Below are 14,054 nucleotides of genomic sequence, written 5' to 3' on the forward strand. Positions count from 1 at the left end.
ACTTAAAATGTTGCCAATAGATAGCGAAATACCCAAGTTCATGGTGCCATATAAGAGAAATATGTATATATATATACAGAGAGAGAGAGATTATTTAGTAATCACTTATTCTTTGGTCATTTGTTATTGCATGATATTCTGTGTTTAAAAAATTCTTTCGTACATACATTCACTTAATTATTTTAAAGTAATAAGAGTAATAAAAGGTGAAATAATAGGACGTTACTAAAATAACAGTGTTTCTAGGACTAATAAGCTTCCGTCAATAGCAAGTTCAACGATTTTTTTTCGAAAATATATGCTATAGAATATTTAATTTTGATCATCATGACGCTGGATTGTTAAAAAAACCTTCCAAGTTAAAGTTAAAATACACTTTGCTAATAATAATAGTGCTACGCCCTCTCTTAAATTACCTGAAGTTTAAATTTGGATCATTAATTTGCCCTTTCTTGCAGTCCCGTATTATATATACCTTATTTATATATTATTTTAACAATAAAAAAAGCATTGTGGAACCATAAAATTAGTTATATTTCTGCCTTTTCGAAGAAATAAAAAAAACCTAAGCTCCTTAACAAGATTTTTAAATGTTTCGTATTTTATGCATTCGTGTCATTTTATTTACACTAAACATTTACTTTTTCAGGTTATTGGCCGTTTGACTGGCCTATCTGCAGCGTGTGGGTCACGTGTGATGTACTCAGCTGTTCGTCTTCAATTATGCATATGTGCTTCATTTCATTAGGACGTTACCTTGGGATTCGAAATCCATTAAAAACACGCTCCAGCTCCAAAAAGATAGTAATGATGAAAATAGTTTTGGTATGGCTTGTATCCATGGCAATTACTAGTCCCATAACTGTCTTGGCAATGATTGATCCTACGAACATAATACCCACACGCGGTTTGTGTGCAATCAACAATAGGTTCTTTTTCATGTTTGGCTCCATGTTTGCATTCTACGTACCTATGGTTATCATGGTGGTCACCTACGTCCTAACTGTACGTTTACTACAAAGAAAAGCCAAATTCTTAGCAGAAAAGCCGACCAGAAGAGTACCGTTCATAAGAAGGGGTCGCAGATCATCTCCTTCATCGCCATCAGATAGTACCACTAAAAATGGCAACATACAGCAAACTACTTTGAGTACTTGTCAGCACTGTGGACGCTGTCAGGCAAATGATGCTATCTGTGGCGATACCAAAGGTCTCTTAAGTCCTCAGAGTCGCCCTTCATCTTCGCAAGGTTTTGTTAGAGTTCGAATCGGAGGTCAAAGCGGCCATGGTCAGCACAATCGAACTTCAACACAACACCAGCAACAGCTTGTTCCAGGCATGGTGAGGACTCTGGGCACAAACCAAGTCGCAAACGAGCAAAAAGCGACAAAAGTACTTGGTATTGTGTTTTTCTGTTTCGTTGTGTGCTGGACGCCATTTTTTATTTTGAACGTCTTGTTGGTGTTCATGGATCCCGAGGAATTCCATCCTTATCTAGCAACAACATTCCAATGGTTAGGTTACGTTTCTTCCACTATAAACCCAATAATATACACGGTGTTCAACAAGACTTTTAAGAGAGCTTTCTGGAAACTGCTGACCTGTAAGTTTCCCTTTGCGAGGCATGTTAGTCTGAACTCTAACAACGATCTTTCCACCTGGGCTTTTAGGTCAGCAAACTATACCACTAAATCTGGCTCCCCGCCAGATCCATATCAAGACACAACAATGTGTTAACTGTGCCAAACTATGCGTAAATATTTGCGTTTATATTAAAATGTAACACTGTACATACTACTTACTTTCTTTTTCCATGAACTTTCCATCAAAAAAATCCTATTAATTTATTTTAATTGAACATTGAACCATGCAAAGTTTCGAAAGTGTGACACAAACTTTAGTTCAACTCAAAACAAATAACAACTTACCCAAAATGCACTTTCAATTTTACTTGTCTCAATTTATTATTCCAGAAATTATTTAAAAAATGAGAATCTGCTATATTTCTTACTGAAAAGATTTGAAGTAAATTAAGTTAGTTAAACCCTAGATAACTAAAAAAACTCTCGTCCAACGGAATACCAATATTTGCTAACTTCACAAATTCGGGAAGTTAACGTTACACTTGACATTCATCGAAATTTTTATACATTTAAAAGGATTTCTTATAAGTTGTGATAAATAATTTAAGGTAATGCAAAAATAAAATGATACATAAACGAGTTCAAAAATAAACGTCTTCATAATCTATGAATTTAATATTTAGAAACATACATGAACGAATAATAAATATTAAAGACCCTCCCTATGACGTCATTGCAACACATTTTGTAAAGTTTCTACTTGCGTTTGTCACAAAAGAGCATTTCAATTACTTTAACACGAAACTATTAATTGATGTTGAGGATTTGAAAAGCAAAAACTCCGTGATTTAGTGTCTAACATAATGTTCTCATTTACTCTTGTATTCGTTTTTTTTTTTCATTTCATTCTATTTTAGGATAAATTCCACTATAAACAGAGAAAAAAATCTTCATTGATAATTTACCTGAAAGCGTATGAGTATTGATTATAATCAATAATACTCATCCGAATTTATTTAAGTTTAAAAAAAGGATTATAAAAGGATTAAAGATTCATTGCAAGCTTATAAATATGTATTACAGTAATCTTAGAAATAAATTTTAGAACAACCCAAACATTTAAAGCAAACCATAATTTACTTTATAACCACTCGATGTCCTTAAAGAAAATAAACATCCAAGTGCTGCATAAACTTAAAATGAAACAGCTAAACGATTGAGAAAAAATTTATAAATTCTATTAGAATTAATAAAAGAGAAAGACAAACTATCTAACTATTCGTCGATGTTATTACCGCAGAGAGGCGCTGTATACGATGGGTATAAAATTGTTGCCATTTTGCTCATACTCTTACTTTTAGAGTGAAAAGTCTTTAAATATTTTTTGTGGTTGCATAATAAAACTGATTTAACGTTTTCATCGTGGCAATGGTGAGTATATGTCCCTCTGCTCTAAGAGTTCCCCTGAAATGTTAAAATTGAAACAAAGCGCAAATTCATGGAAGACTTATTTATTTTGCTTTTAAAAATAATAATCAATCGCAATCAATAACAATACGAGACTAATATAACATTAGCGCACAGCGGATATTCCTGGAAATAAGTTAGATCGTTCGAGGAAGAAGTTTAGTTTTCTAGGGTCAAAAACAATTTCTATTATTTTAAGGCACGTAAACAATTTTACAGCCCTCTGAAAATGTAAATATATTTAAAACACATTTTGAAAATGAAATATCACTAAATGTCTGTGTAAAATGTATATTTTAAACAGAATTGTTAGTTCCCTTGAGAGCTAAGAGCACCTTTTCATACAAACATTATTTCAGAAAATTAATAAGTGTAACTTGAAATATTGTATAATGTCTGTGTTTGAGATAAAGGTTTTATATTTTTAAATATGACGGGAACTATACTGAAGTCTTTCCAGCGTTTAAGAATAAAATAAGTTGTTTTATAAAATAAATTCCAACTATGTCAAGTTAAATTAATAAACTTATGTTTCAGAAGAGTTTTGTTTTTATTATAAAGAAGATAATAAAATTCAAATATACAAATAATGGCGTGTGCAATGATTGTAGAATTTTCGAATATAAATTTAAATGTTTTTTTCTCTGTAGAGAATTAAGAAGACATTTAATGTCTACTTTAGTTTTTTTTATCAAAAAAAGAATTAGTATAATATCAATTTAATAAAGTGATTTATAAGTACAATGTGCCAGAAAAAAATTTAATCATGAATAGATTTTGCTTTGTTGATCGTTTCCTCACGAAGTACCAATTTTGATGGTCCAAAGAATTGACGCCTACATTTCCTTCAAATTTTGTATTTCGTCTTAAACATAGTTTAGAATTATATAGATAATTGTATTACTTGTAATTCAAAATTTTTCGAACATCATTAAATAAAGTAATAAAGAATTATAAATAAATATCGAAAATAAGTTTTTGTGTGGCATTATATTTGGACAATCGAATTTTATTATTGTTTGCCAAAAGCTTCCAATTCTCTTAAAAGGTGAAATTAACATTAAAAAGCCCAAACCTTAAACTTTTTTCTTTTTTTACACTTAAATATTGGAACTTTATTTTCCAAATTGCGGCTAGCCCCATATTTTGATGGTCATAAATTTAAATTTGACCGAAAAAGGATTGTTTGTTCACAGAAATGATATTTTTGTGTCTGATTTAGAAACTAAATTAATAATTAGCCCTAATTAATTACCATATCTGAGTTTAACTCTTTGAACCATAAAAATTGGAACTCAATACATGAAAATCTGGTATTTAGGGCGAAAGTTATCCTGGGTGAAACCTTCAAACATTCAATAACTATTGGCTTAAACTAAATAAATTATCTCTTAATTTACTCTTCCACTTTCGCTTCATTTATGACAAAACCTATCTATTATCATAACGTGGTTAAAAATTACACTATTAAATGGGAAAATTATTTAATGACAGACGAATTTACTTAGTTTACTGTACATAAAAAGTTTTTTTTTAAAAAAATAATAAAATTCACGTTTTCTGTACACTATCAGGACAAAAGGGTATCAGGACAAAAGTGTATGCCTCAAGACTCCCAGAATTCGTAAACACTGGGTGCCCGGATGCTTTTCGCTTGATAGTGTAGCACGAGCTTATAGACTTTCCGAATAGCTACTTTTCCACTAAATTTGAGGAAAATACTTTTTATGGCAATCGTGATTTTTTTTCTCCTCTCAATTCGTTTTAATCCTTAGTGTCAACACACTGAAAAGATCCTTAGTAGAATCCATTCGATGTTTCAACTAGCACTGGAAAATACAAAGCTACAGAATATTAAGATGGTAAACTTTTCAAAAGATTGACAATTGCATCTAGCACATCGAATTTGAGTGCTAAACCATGGGTAAAAGCTAATTTTTGACACAATAACGGTATAACTTTTTTGAGAAACTGTATGATTTGCAAGAGTAGTTTTATAATGTTTAAAAGTAGTGGTATTATGTGCAAACCTTACCCAAGTCAAAACTTTTGATGGTTTTCCATTGATGGACCAACATAATCTTGATCCATCAATAATTCCATCATGAACCATTATATTTTTTGATGTTAACCAGCATAAGTAACCATCACCTCAATGTAGGAATTAGGACTGATTTATGATGGTCCAACACAAGAATAGCAACTTGTTTTGATGGTTTGTTCATGTCGAACCACCAGAAATTTCCATCATAGTTTTTTAGAAATCAAATGTAGGAACGATCATGAACAACCATCATCCCAATGTAGGAATTCAGACTGATTTATGATTGTCCAACATAAAAAAATTGTTTTAATGGTATATTCTTGCTAAATTAATAATAATTATTATTAAACCATCATGTACGTATATGGTAGGAACCATCATGAATGCTTGGTCCATGAGAATGAAACTTCTCTTGATGGTTAAACATTGTTTTAAAGCAGCATTTTCCATCATGGAATGATGGAAGTTTGTTGGCATATCAAAAACCATGAAAACATAATGAAAAATGTTGGATGATGGTGACCATCAAATGATGTTCAACCATCGTGAATCACACTGAAACCATCAAAATATTTCAGTGGAACCATCAAGAACTTTGACTTGGGTAATTAGGTCATCAAAATGTGCATCATTTTAATTTATTTCGATTAAAATATTTGTGAATTTATAGTTAGTCTTACTTTGCAGTTCGTGAGTACATTGTTCAACCTATATAGTTTAAAAAATTTCAATTCCCCGCAATGTCAATACTTCAGAAGCATTTTCTAAACAATTCTACCACTAGTGATTGTTTATGTTTTTCTAGTCATTAGATTGTAAAAATTTATTCTTATCCTCATCTGTAAAAAAAAAACATTTATGTAAATAAAGATTGTTTTAAAATTGCTCATTAATGTGTATGTGTTGTATTATGTCGTGAAGGAAATAAACAAAATGAACTGTCTCTATCTCTTTCTTTTTTTCGTTTGATCATAACAGTACAATGTAAAAATATTAAAAAAAAAACGGAACACGCTGAATAATTTTTAATCTAATGATCTAATTTTCAAGGTCGAAGACACAATCTGAATGGTTCCAGGGAATCTAATATGCTAATTAGTTATTTCAGACGACATATTCAGCAACGAAATCAGACACGAAAACGCAAAGATCTTTTATAGAATGTATGATATTTAAAATGTATTCAAAATTCTATGTAAAAAAATTAGTAAAATCAACATTAAGGAGTCGAAACTTTCACCCGTTCTCCAGACCAAATTATTAGGATCATATTTTCCAGATCGCTTCATTCGAGGGTCAGAAATCTAAATCCGTAAAAAAAAATGTATGTTTATTCAGGGAACGTGCGTTTTTATGTCTGATTTCGTAACTTAAAATTCTTTTTCTAATGGCAGGTACTGAACTTTCGTTTGCCAGAAGTTTTGCTCATTTAAAGTTAGCCAGTGAGCACCTGTGAACCTTAGTCACGGAGGCGAGCAACATTACCAATGCCACACTACCACAGATACCCATTCATAGGGTGGGCCACATTCACACATCACACAATAGAGGACAACACACAGAGAGAAACATCCATGCCCAGTGCAGGATTCAAACCCGCAGCCATCGACTTCACAGTCAGGCATGCTAACCGCTCTGCCACCTGGCCGGCTAAATTTAAAATATCTTATTCACTAATTAGTTAGCTTATTTATAGTCTCTCCGAACTATAAAGATTGAGTTTTAGTACAAGAAAATCCCATCATTAGATCAAATATAATTCAGAGTGTGCCATATTTTGCGTACTGTAGATTCAAATTATAAAAATTAATGGAAAAATTTCTAAAGCTTTGAAATTTCGAGAAAATACGTGTATGGAGTCTTGCAATAGAAAAAAAATAAGTCCCCCCACCCCGAATGGGTCCTTCCCTCCTAAAACTTTCATAAATAAAACTTTATTAGGTGCATTTTTTGGTTTTAAAGAAATCAAATGATGGAAAATAACCCATAGATTCTACTAATAAAAAATAATCTATTTGCTGAGGAGTACATTACCCCCCATTTCCCTCTTGTTGCTGTTGTCGTAGGCCATTAAGGCAAGAAGTGCGATTGTTCATGTTTTCCAGTGGCGCCCTCTATGGCTAAGAATTCGACTTCTGCCACACCCGTTTATAGAGTAGATCCATCCATACATTCATTCATATACAGATCGTAATTTTGTCCTGAGCCAGAGAACGATCAATCACCAGTTCAGTACCCATAGAGGTATAATTTTTTATGGGAACATGGAGTATTTTGTGACTCGAACAACTTAACATGCGAAAGTCACAATTTACTACACGGGGAGTCTTCAGTCGGCTAGATACGAACTCTACGTGAGTCCAGCGCCCTGACAACCAGGATATCCCGACCCACATTTACCTCTTAAACTATAAAGTGTTTTCTAAACAATATTTTAAGCTCGTTTTTTCTTTCATTTTCCAAATAATTAAATACTGGAGCATACTTATCGAGATTCTAGTACTGAAAAACAATAATTCATTTTCCTCTAGTATGACTTCCCTCTGCCAAAAATCATGAGTTTTAAATACCTTAAAAACAACATTTTAAGTATTTTTTTTCTATTTTTAAGCAACTCAATAATGTTAGAATATAAATGTATGTGTCACTTAGTAACGAGGAAAAATTCGTTTTTCCCGAGGATAACTTTACATCCTCACCGCCAAAAAACCATACGTTTCTTCCCAAATAAATTTTTTTCTCTTAATTTTTTTTTCAATTTTTAAGCAATTAAATGTTGAAATGTAGTTTGTATGGATCTTTGTAGTACAAAAATTAATCTCTCTTCCTGAGAATGACATTTTATGCCCTTCTCTTAAAAAAGTTAAAAAATTCTATGTTGTTTGCAAATAAATTTTTGCATTTTTTCACATTTATAAGCAATTGGAATTTAGCTTATTTAGACCCTGTAGAAAATAAAGATTAGTTTTCGTGCTCTAAAAATGACATTGTACAAACCTCCTCCTAACATTATAAATTTTAGTTTCTATTCCAAATACAATATTTATGCATGTTAATTTTCTAATTGTTGAGTAATTAAATGAACTCTTGGATTATATTAATAAAAAAGAAATAGCTCTCATCCCCTGAGGATGATATTCTTCCCACTGAAATCTTAAATTTCAGCTGCTATTTAAAAAAAATAATGTGCAAATTGTTTTTAATTTTAAGGCAACTAAACAATTGAATAATATAATTAGATTAATATTTCTTTAAAAAAAAAACAATTTCTTGAGGATGAATTTCTCTTCCTCCCTCCTCCCCCTTAAATCGTAATTTCTTGGAACTTTCCAGTTTGAATTTTTATTCTTTTCTTTTACAAATTTCTCCTAATGAGTTTTAACACCTGTTGGTTCTAGAACTGATAATAAAGGCTTCCTACTTTTATGGATAGATCTTTCCCTTTAACCCATTCATAAATGTAATTTTAGGATAACACTTAAAAATAAAGTAAAAACAAGTTTAAAAATGTAAATAATAGTCAAATATAAATAATAAAAAATAAATTAAATATCATTAGTAAATTAATTTCAAATTATAGATATAAATACAATCATAGTAAAAATATTTGAGGAAAAGTCATCTTTGCGTTTTTTTGCCATTTTAATTTGCTTTCTTTTAACATAGATTTATCCAAGGCAGTTTTTACACAATTCTATGTACAACACATTGCACATTCAGCACATTTTAATTTTTTCCTACAACAGCAATGACACCTAGAATAATTTTTGATCTAATCATCAAATATTCACAGTCTAGGACTCAATCTTAAAAGTTTGAGGAGGTGACCTCTATTATGCTAATTAATTAATGGCAGACGAGATTTTAAATTACGAAAGACCCAGAAACGTATTTTCCATGAATAAATATACCTTTTTTCGACGTATTTGGATTTTTTACCTCCAATATATATGGGGTAGCCAAAATCTGGGAAATGCATTCCTAACAATTTAAAAAAGCTGTCGAAAGTTTACACCTCTTAATGCTAATTTTACTTTTTGTGAATTTCGCCATTTTTCAAGAAATCTTTAAGTAAACAATTATTAATCTTAGTGTACACAATTATTAAATGTGTTTATCATGCATAAAATAGTTTTTGTTGATCATTTATTATTTTATTTAGTTATAATTTAAGAAATTTTGAATTGCAAAGAATAAAAATTTTTACACTATTTTAAAGAACGTAATTTTATCTGACAAAATACGAAATTTGAACGAAATCGATCAAATAGTCCCTGAAAAATCTGATTAAATATCTGACTTTTTTAAAATTCGATTCCTCATAACAAAAACGTTTAGAATATTTTTTTTAAGATTTTATTTCTTATTATGTATCCACAAAATATTCAGTAATTCTAAGTCAAGTTAAAAATAATTTTAAAAGTAAAAAATATCAAGAGTTACATATTTTTGTTTTAAAAAAAGAAAACATAAATCAAAGCTGCAATCAAAGCTGCAAAATACCAACAGTTACATAGTTTAAAAAAAAAAAAAAAAACATAAATCAAAGCTGCAATATTTGGAAAATAAATGACACGACGTTCCACATAATTTCTTAAAAAATTTGTTAAGTAATACAATTAATCAGTTCTAAATTTCCAAATTTTAAGAAAATTTCCTTTCTTTTTAGCTGTAGAATATTTCATTACTCAATCTAGCAATGTGATGTTTAAAAGTTCAATGCACTAGATGTGTTATAAATAATTCGCCAAACTAGACCCCATATAAGAAAGTAAACTGACATATTATGTAAACAATAAAATAGAATGGTACTATAAACTGTGTTTGACACCAAAAAAGAAAAGAGTATAACAAAGCTAAAGGTTTTGTCCATCTCTACATAAGCTCCTGAAGAGCACTTTTAAATTTGTCCCATCCTACGAAGCTCTTCGACTGCTAAATTAAGGAACATGTTTGATTATTGTAACTTATCCTTGTTTTATAAGTTTACATTCCCAATATGAGCATCATCATCATCAATGGCTCGACAGCTCAGGGTGGGCCTTTGCATTTTCAAGAAGTCTTTCCAGGCTATCCTTTTCCCTGCTAGCGTTTTAAAGTTTTTAGTTTTTAAGACCAAAAAGTCTTTTTCTAGGCCATCTCAAATTCGGGCTGCCTCTTTTTTGTATGCCAACTAGTCTGGCATTGAAAACTCTTTTTATGGTACGATATCCATCCATTTTGATAACGTGGCCTGCCTCTTATTTTTTTTATCATTTAATGAAGTTAACAATGTCAGGTTCATTATATGAGGGATAAAGCTATGAACATGGCAAAACAGTATCATGTTTGAAGAATTATTGTAAAGAAAGAAACATGCACGAACCGACGATGACCTGTAAATTGAAGCCAGAAATAATTCTAAAAATCCAACGGTATTTGTTTCAAATAATTATATGTCTAATAGTAAGTATTGAATCACTGTCCATTTAGCTTCATAAAAACCTATAAACATATTATAGGTATCAAAAATCCCTTTATAATGATGAAAATAAACGCTGTAATGAAGTTTAAAAATTATTTATCTATATTTTAGTTCGAGAGTAACGTAAATAAGTGCAAATACGTATGTTTGCATCGAATGATTTTATTTTTAAAATTTCTGAAACGCAATTTAAAAGAAAAACTATTTTTCATTAAAATAGAAATCTAAAAATTAAAAAAATTTTATTATAAAAAATTTTGCACCGTAGAACAATTTTTAGATGAAAAGTTTATACCTTTAAAATGATATTCTACACTTTAGGTAATTTATATTTCGAAGCGTTCAAAACGGAGAAAATTCGGTCTTATAAGTGATTTGATAAGCCAGTAATAGATTAATTTGAAAATTAAAATAACTTATAAAAATTAACAAATTAAAGAAATCCAATAAATTATAATTGAAAATAAAATAAGTTACTTATTAATTTTCCTTGATAAACTTTAAAGCCAAAAGCAGATGGAATGCTAAAACTTTTTAGAATGTAAAAATTATTAACAAGGAAATGAAACGCGCGAATGAATTGAAATGTAAACAAACTTCTGTGTGGAAGAGAAAAAAATGTCACCACAATAGTGTCATGTGCATAACGGTATTTTTTAGAAAATATTTTTCGCCCTTCAGGAAATTCAGATCTTCAAGTAGGTCAGGGCGTGGTCAAGCCCAGACTTCTTCCTTTCAAGGTTGCAAGGTGATTGTAATCATGTTGATTTGAGCGGAAATCGAAGGCCACTTCGAATCATTGCTTTCTTTTGTACTTTCACCCCTTCCATACCAATGAAGCGAAGACCGATCAAACATTGAAATTCACATTTTTAAATCCTCAATTGCGCAACATAATAAGTTTAGTAAAGAATTTATAATAACAGATAATGTTTGCGGGACCAGTTCCCGATACCCTAGAGACCGAAATGAAATCTATAATTATAATTATAACCCACGCAGAACAGCCGACCCAACTTTATGGGTTAACGACTACTAATGTACAACTCCGTAGCCTTGTAATTTTGAACCCAATCCAGAAGACAAGGGAACTCCTGGATTAAGTATCGGGAGAAATTTGCCTTCGTGAAAAACTTCTTGAAGGAGCTAACCCGCATTTGCGTTACATGGAGAGGAAGACCACGAGAGCCTCCCACGGTCATCTTGACAGCAACGGGACTCTAACCCATGATCCGTCTGCCACTGAGGATATTTCACGTCAGCACTGTGGTCGGTGCAAGCCGGATGCGGAATTCATATCGACTGGGATTCGAACCCGGTTCGCTTCATTGAAAGGGGAACGCTCTATCCCCTGAGCCATCGCGGCTCAAATGAAATCTATAAGAAAAAACAATGTTTTTTTAATTTGCTTTTCCTGTTCAATAAATTTGTTAATTTTTTTACTACAAATGTTAAATTTTCGAATGCTTTATTTCATGTTCAATTTACATATGGTATGAAAAGCATCATCTATGCGTCATCTATACATTAAATAAAACTTTTTCATTTACTTAAGCAAAAACCTGAAATCAAAGTTCTTTTTTTCTTTTTAAATTCTGCACTGAATTTAAAATACCACATAACATTTCCTCCGTTTTGGTGCAAGTAGACAGTGTTGGTCTCATTTTTTTAATACATATTTTTCATTATAGCACAAAACTTAGATATTAAATCAAATTTGGCCACCCTGAACAACTTTTGATCTGATGATCAGATCTTCACGTTCTAGGACACAATCCTAATGCTTTGAGGGGGTGACCTCAAATATGTTAATCAGTGCAAACGATATTTTAAGTTACTAAATCAGACACAAACACGTACTTTCTCTAAATAAACATGTCTTTTTTTAAACGGATTCGGATTTCTAACCCCCAAAATATAGGGGGTGGCCGCAATCTGGGAAATATGGTTCCAAGCGTTTGCTCGGGAGAGCGCTCCAAAGTTTGGACTTCTTAATGTTAATTTTACTTTTTGTGTATTTCCCTATATCTCGAAAACTTCCTGAGCGAATTGAAAACTTTTTACACACAATTATAAAATTCGTTTATCCAAAGATAATTCCATGCAAAAAATAACTTTTAATAAATATTTTTTTAAACTTTATTTAATGCTAGTCGGTTAGCATTTAGTTAATATAATTAATTGGAGTGTGCCGGGTATTCAGCTAATTAATTGGAGTATAACGGATATTCATTTAATATAATTAATTGGAGAATACCGGGTATAAAGCTAATAACATTAATTGGAGTATAACGGGTATTCAGTTAATATAATTAATTGGAGTATACCAGGTATTCAGCTAATAACATTAATTGGAGTATAACGGGTATTCAGTTAATATCATTAATTGGAGCATACCAGGTATTCAGCTAATGACATTAATTGGAGTATAGGTATTCGGTTAATATAATTAATTGGAGTATACCGGGTATTCAGCTACTAACACATTAATTGAAGTATAACGGGTCTAATATAATTAACTGGAGTGTTACGAGTATTCAACTAATGTCATTATTTGGAGTATGATGAATATTTAACTAATGTAATTAATTAGAGTTCAGCAAGTTCGCAGCTAATATGTAATTTCTATTCTATTTTTTGCTTACTAATTTTCCCCCAAAACATTTTTTATGCTCTTTAATTAAGAACCATTTTAATTAAAATATCTCTTTCAATACCATTGCAATTGTTTAACGCGAAATAAATGAAAAAAACAATTTCGAAAAAGCAATTCAAAGTCAAAATTAGGCAATATCCAACATACCAAATGTCACACCTAACTACATTTCTCAAAGCTGCAGAGTCTCTCAAGTATTGAATTTTACTAAACGTTTCCCAGTCTCTCTAAACAATATTAAACTCTCTAAAAAATACTGACATTTTTCATTCCATCTCTTTTTTTCTCTTCGGTATTACATAACACAATGATAAACACTTAAAACAGTAGCTGTTGCCAATTACGGAATCGTAAGTAATACTATAAAAAAATAAAGCGAAGTTATTAATCTCGATGTTAATCGCGACCACGCTTTACAGTGTTAAAAACGCCTGCACTATAATTACTGACAATTTAAAACAAAGATGGAGCACACACAGTAATTGTTTTCAAAATGATAGCAAAGGACAATTTTAAATCTATAACTCGTGGAACTTTGTTAGAATAGACAATAAAGACATCAATCAAATGTAAATGTAGAAAATAAAATATGTATTATCAAACCTTTGTCTAGATTTTGAATAAAGTCTTTGACTTTCGGCACAAATTAAAACATAACAGTAATTTTTTTTCTTTGCAAAGATAAGGGAGATGCTGAATTTGAGACATTTTTAAATACACGTTGTTTCCCAAAATCGCCCTGGGCAAGGGCGAGCAGGGCCAGGCAAAGCCCACAACTCCAAGAGATGGTTTGCGTCCTTCAGATTAGAAATCAAACAAGGCGTACGAAGCTATTACATT

The 14,054-nt window shown here is 31.0% G+C and overlaps 1 protein-coding gene across 2 annotated transcripts in view; it reads left to right on the forward strand.

The window, feature by feature from the left end:
- LOC107450287 (5-hydroxytryptamine receptor 2C) overlaps positions 1-6,037 on the forward strand; it is a 415,063-nt gene extending 409,026 nt beyond the window's left edge. For both annotated transcript variants that reach the window (XM_071180097.2, XM_016066045.4), the window contains one exon: positions 650-6,037. In XM_071180097.2, the coding sequence (XP_071036198.1) occupies positions 650-1,737 (1,088 nt within the window). In that variant the 3' untranslated portion in view covers positions 1,738-6,037. The remainder of the gene's footprint in view (positions 1-649) is intronic.
- Positions 6,038-14,054: the final 8,017 nt, after the last annotated feature.

Source organism: Parasteatoda tepidariorum, chromosome 1 (assembly GCF_982258835.1).
Source record: "Parasteatoda tepidariorum strain Cologne lab strain chromosome 1, Ptep-v5.0, whole genome shotgun sequence".
NCBI lineage: Eukaryota > Metazoa > Arthropoda > Arachnida > Araneae > Theridiidae > Parasteatoda > Parasteatoda tepidariorum.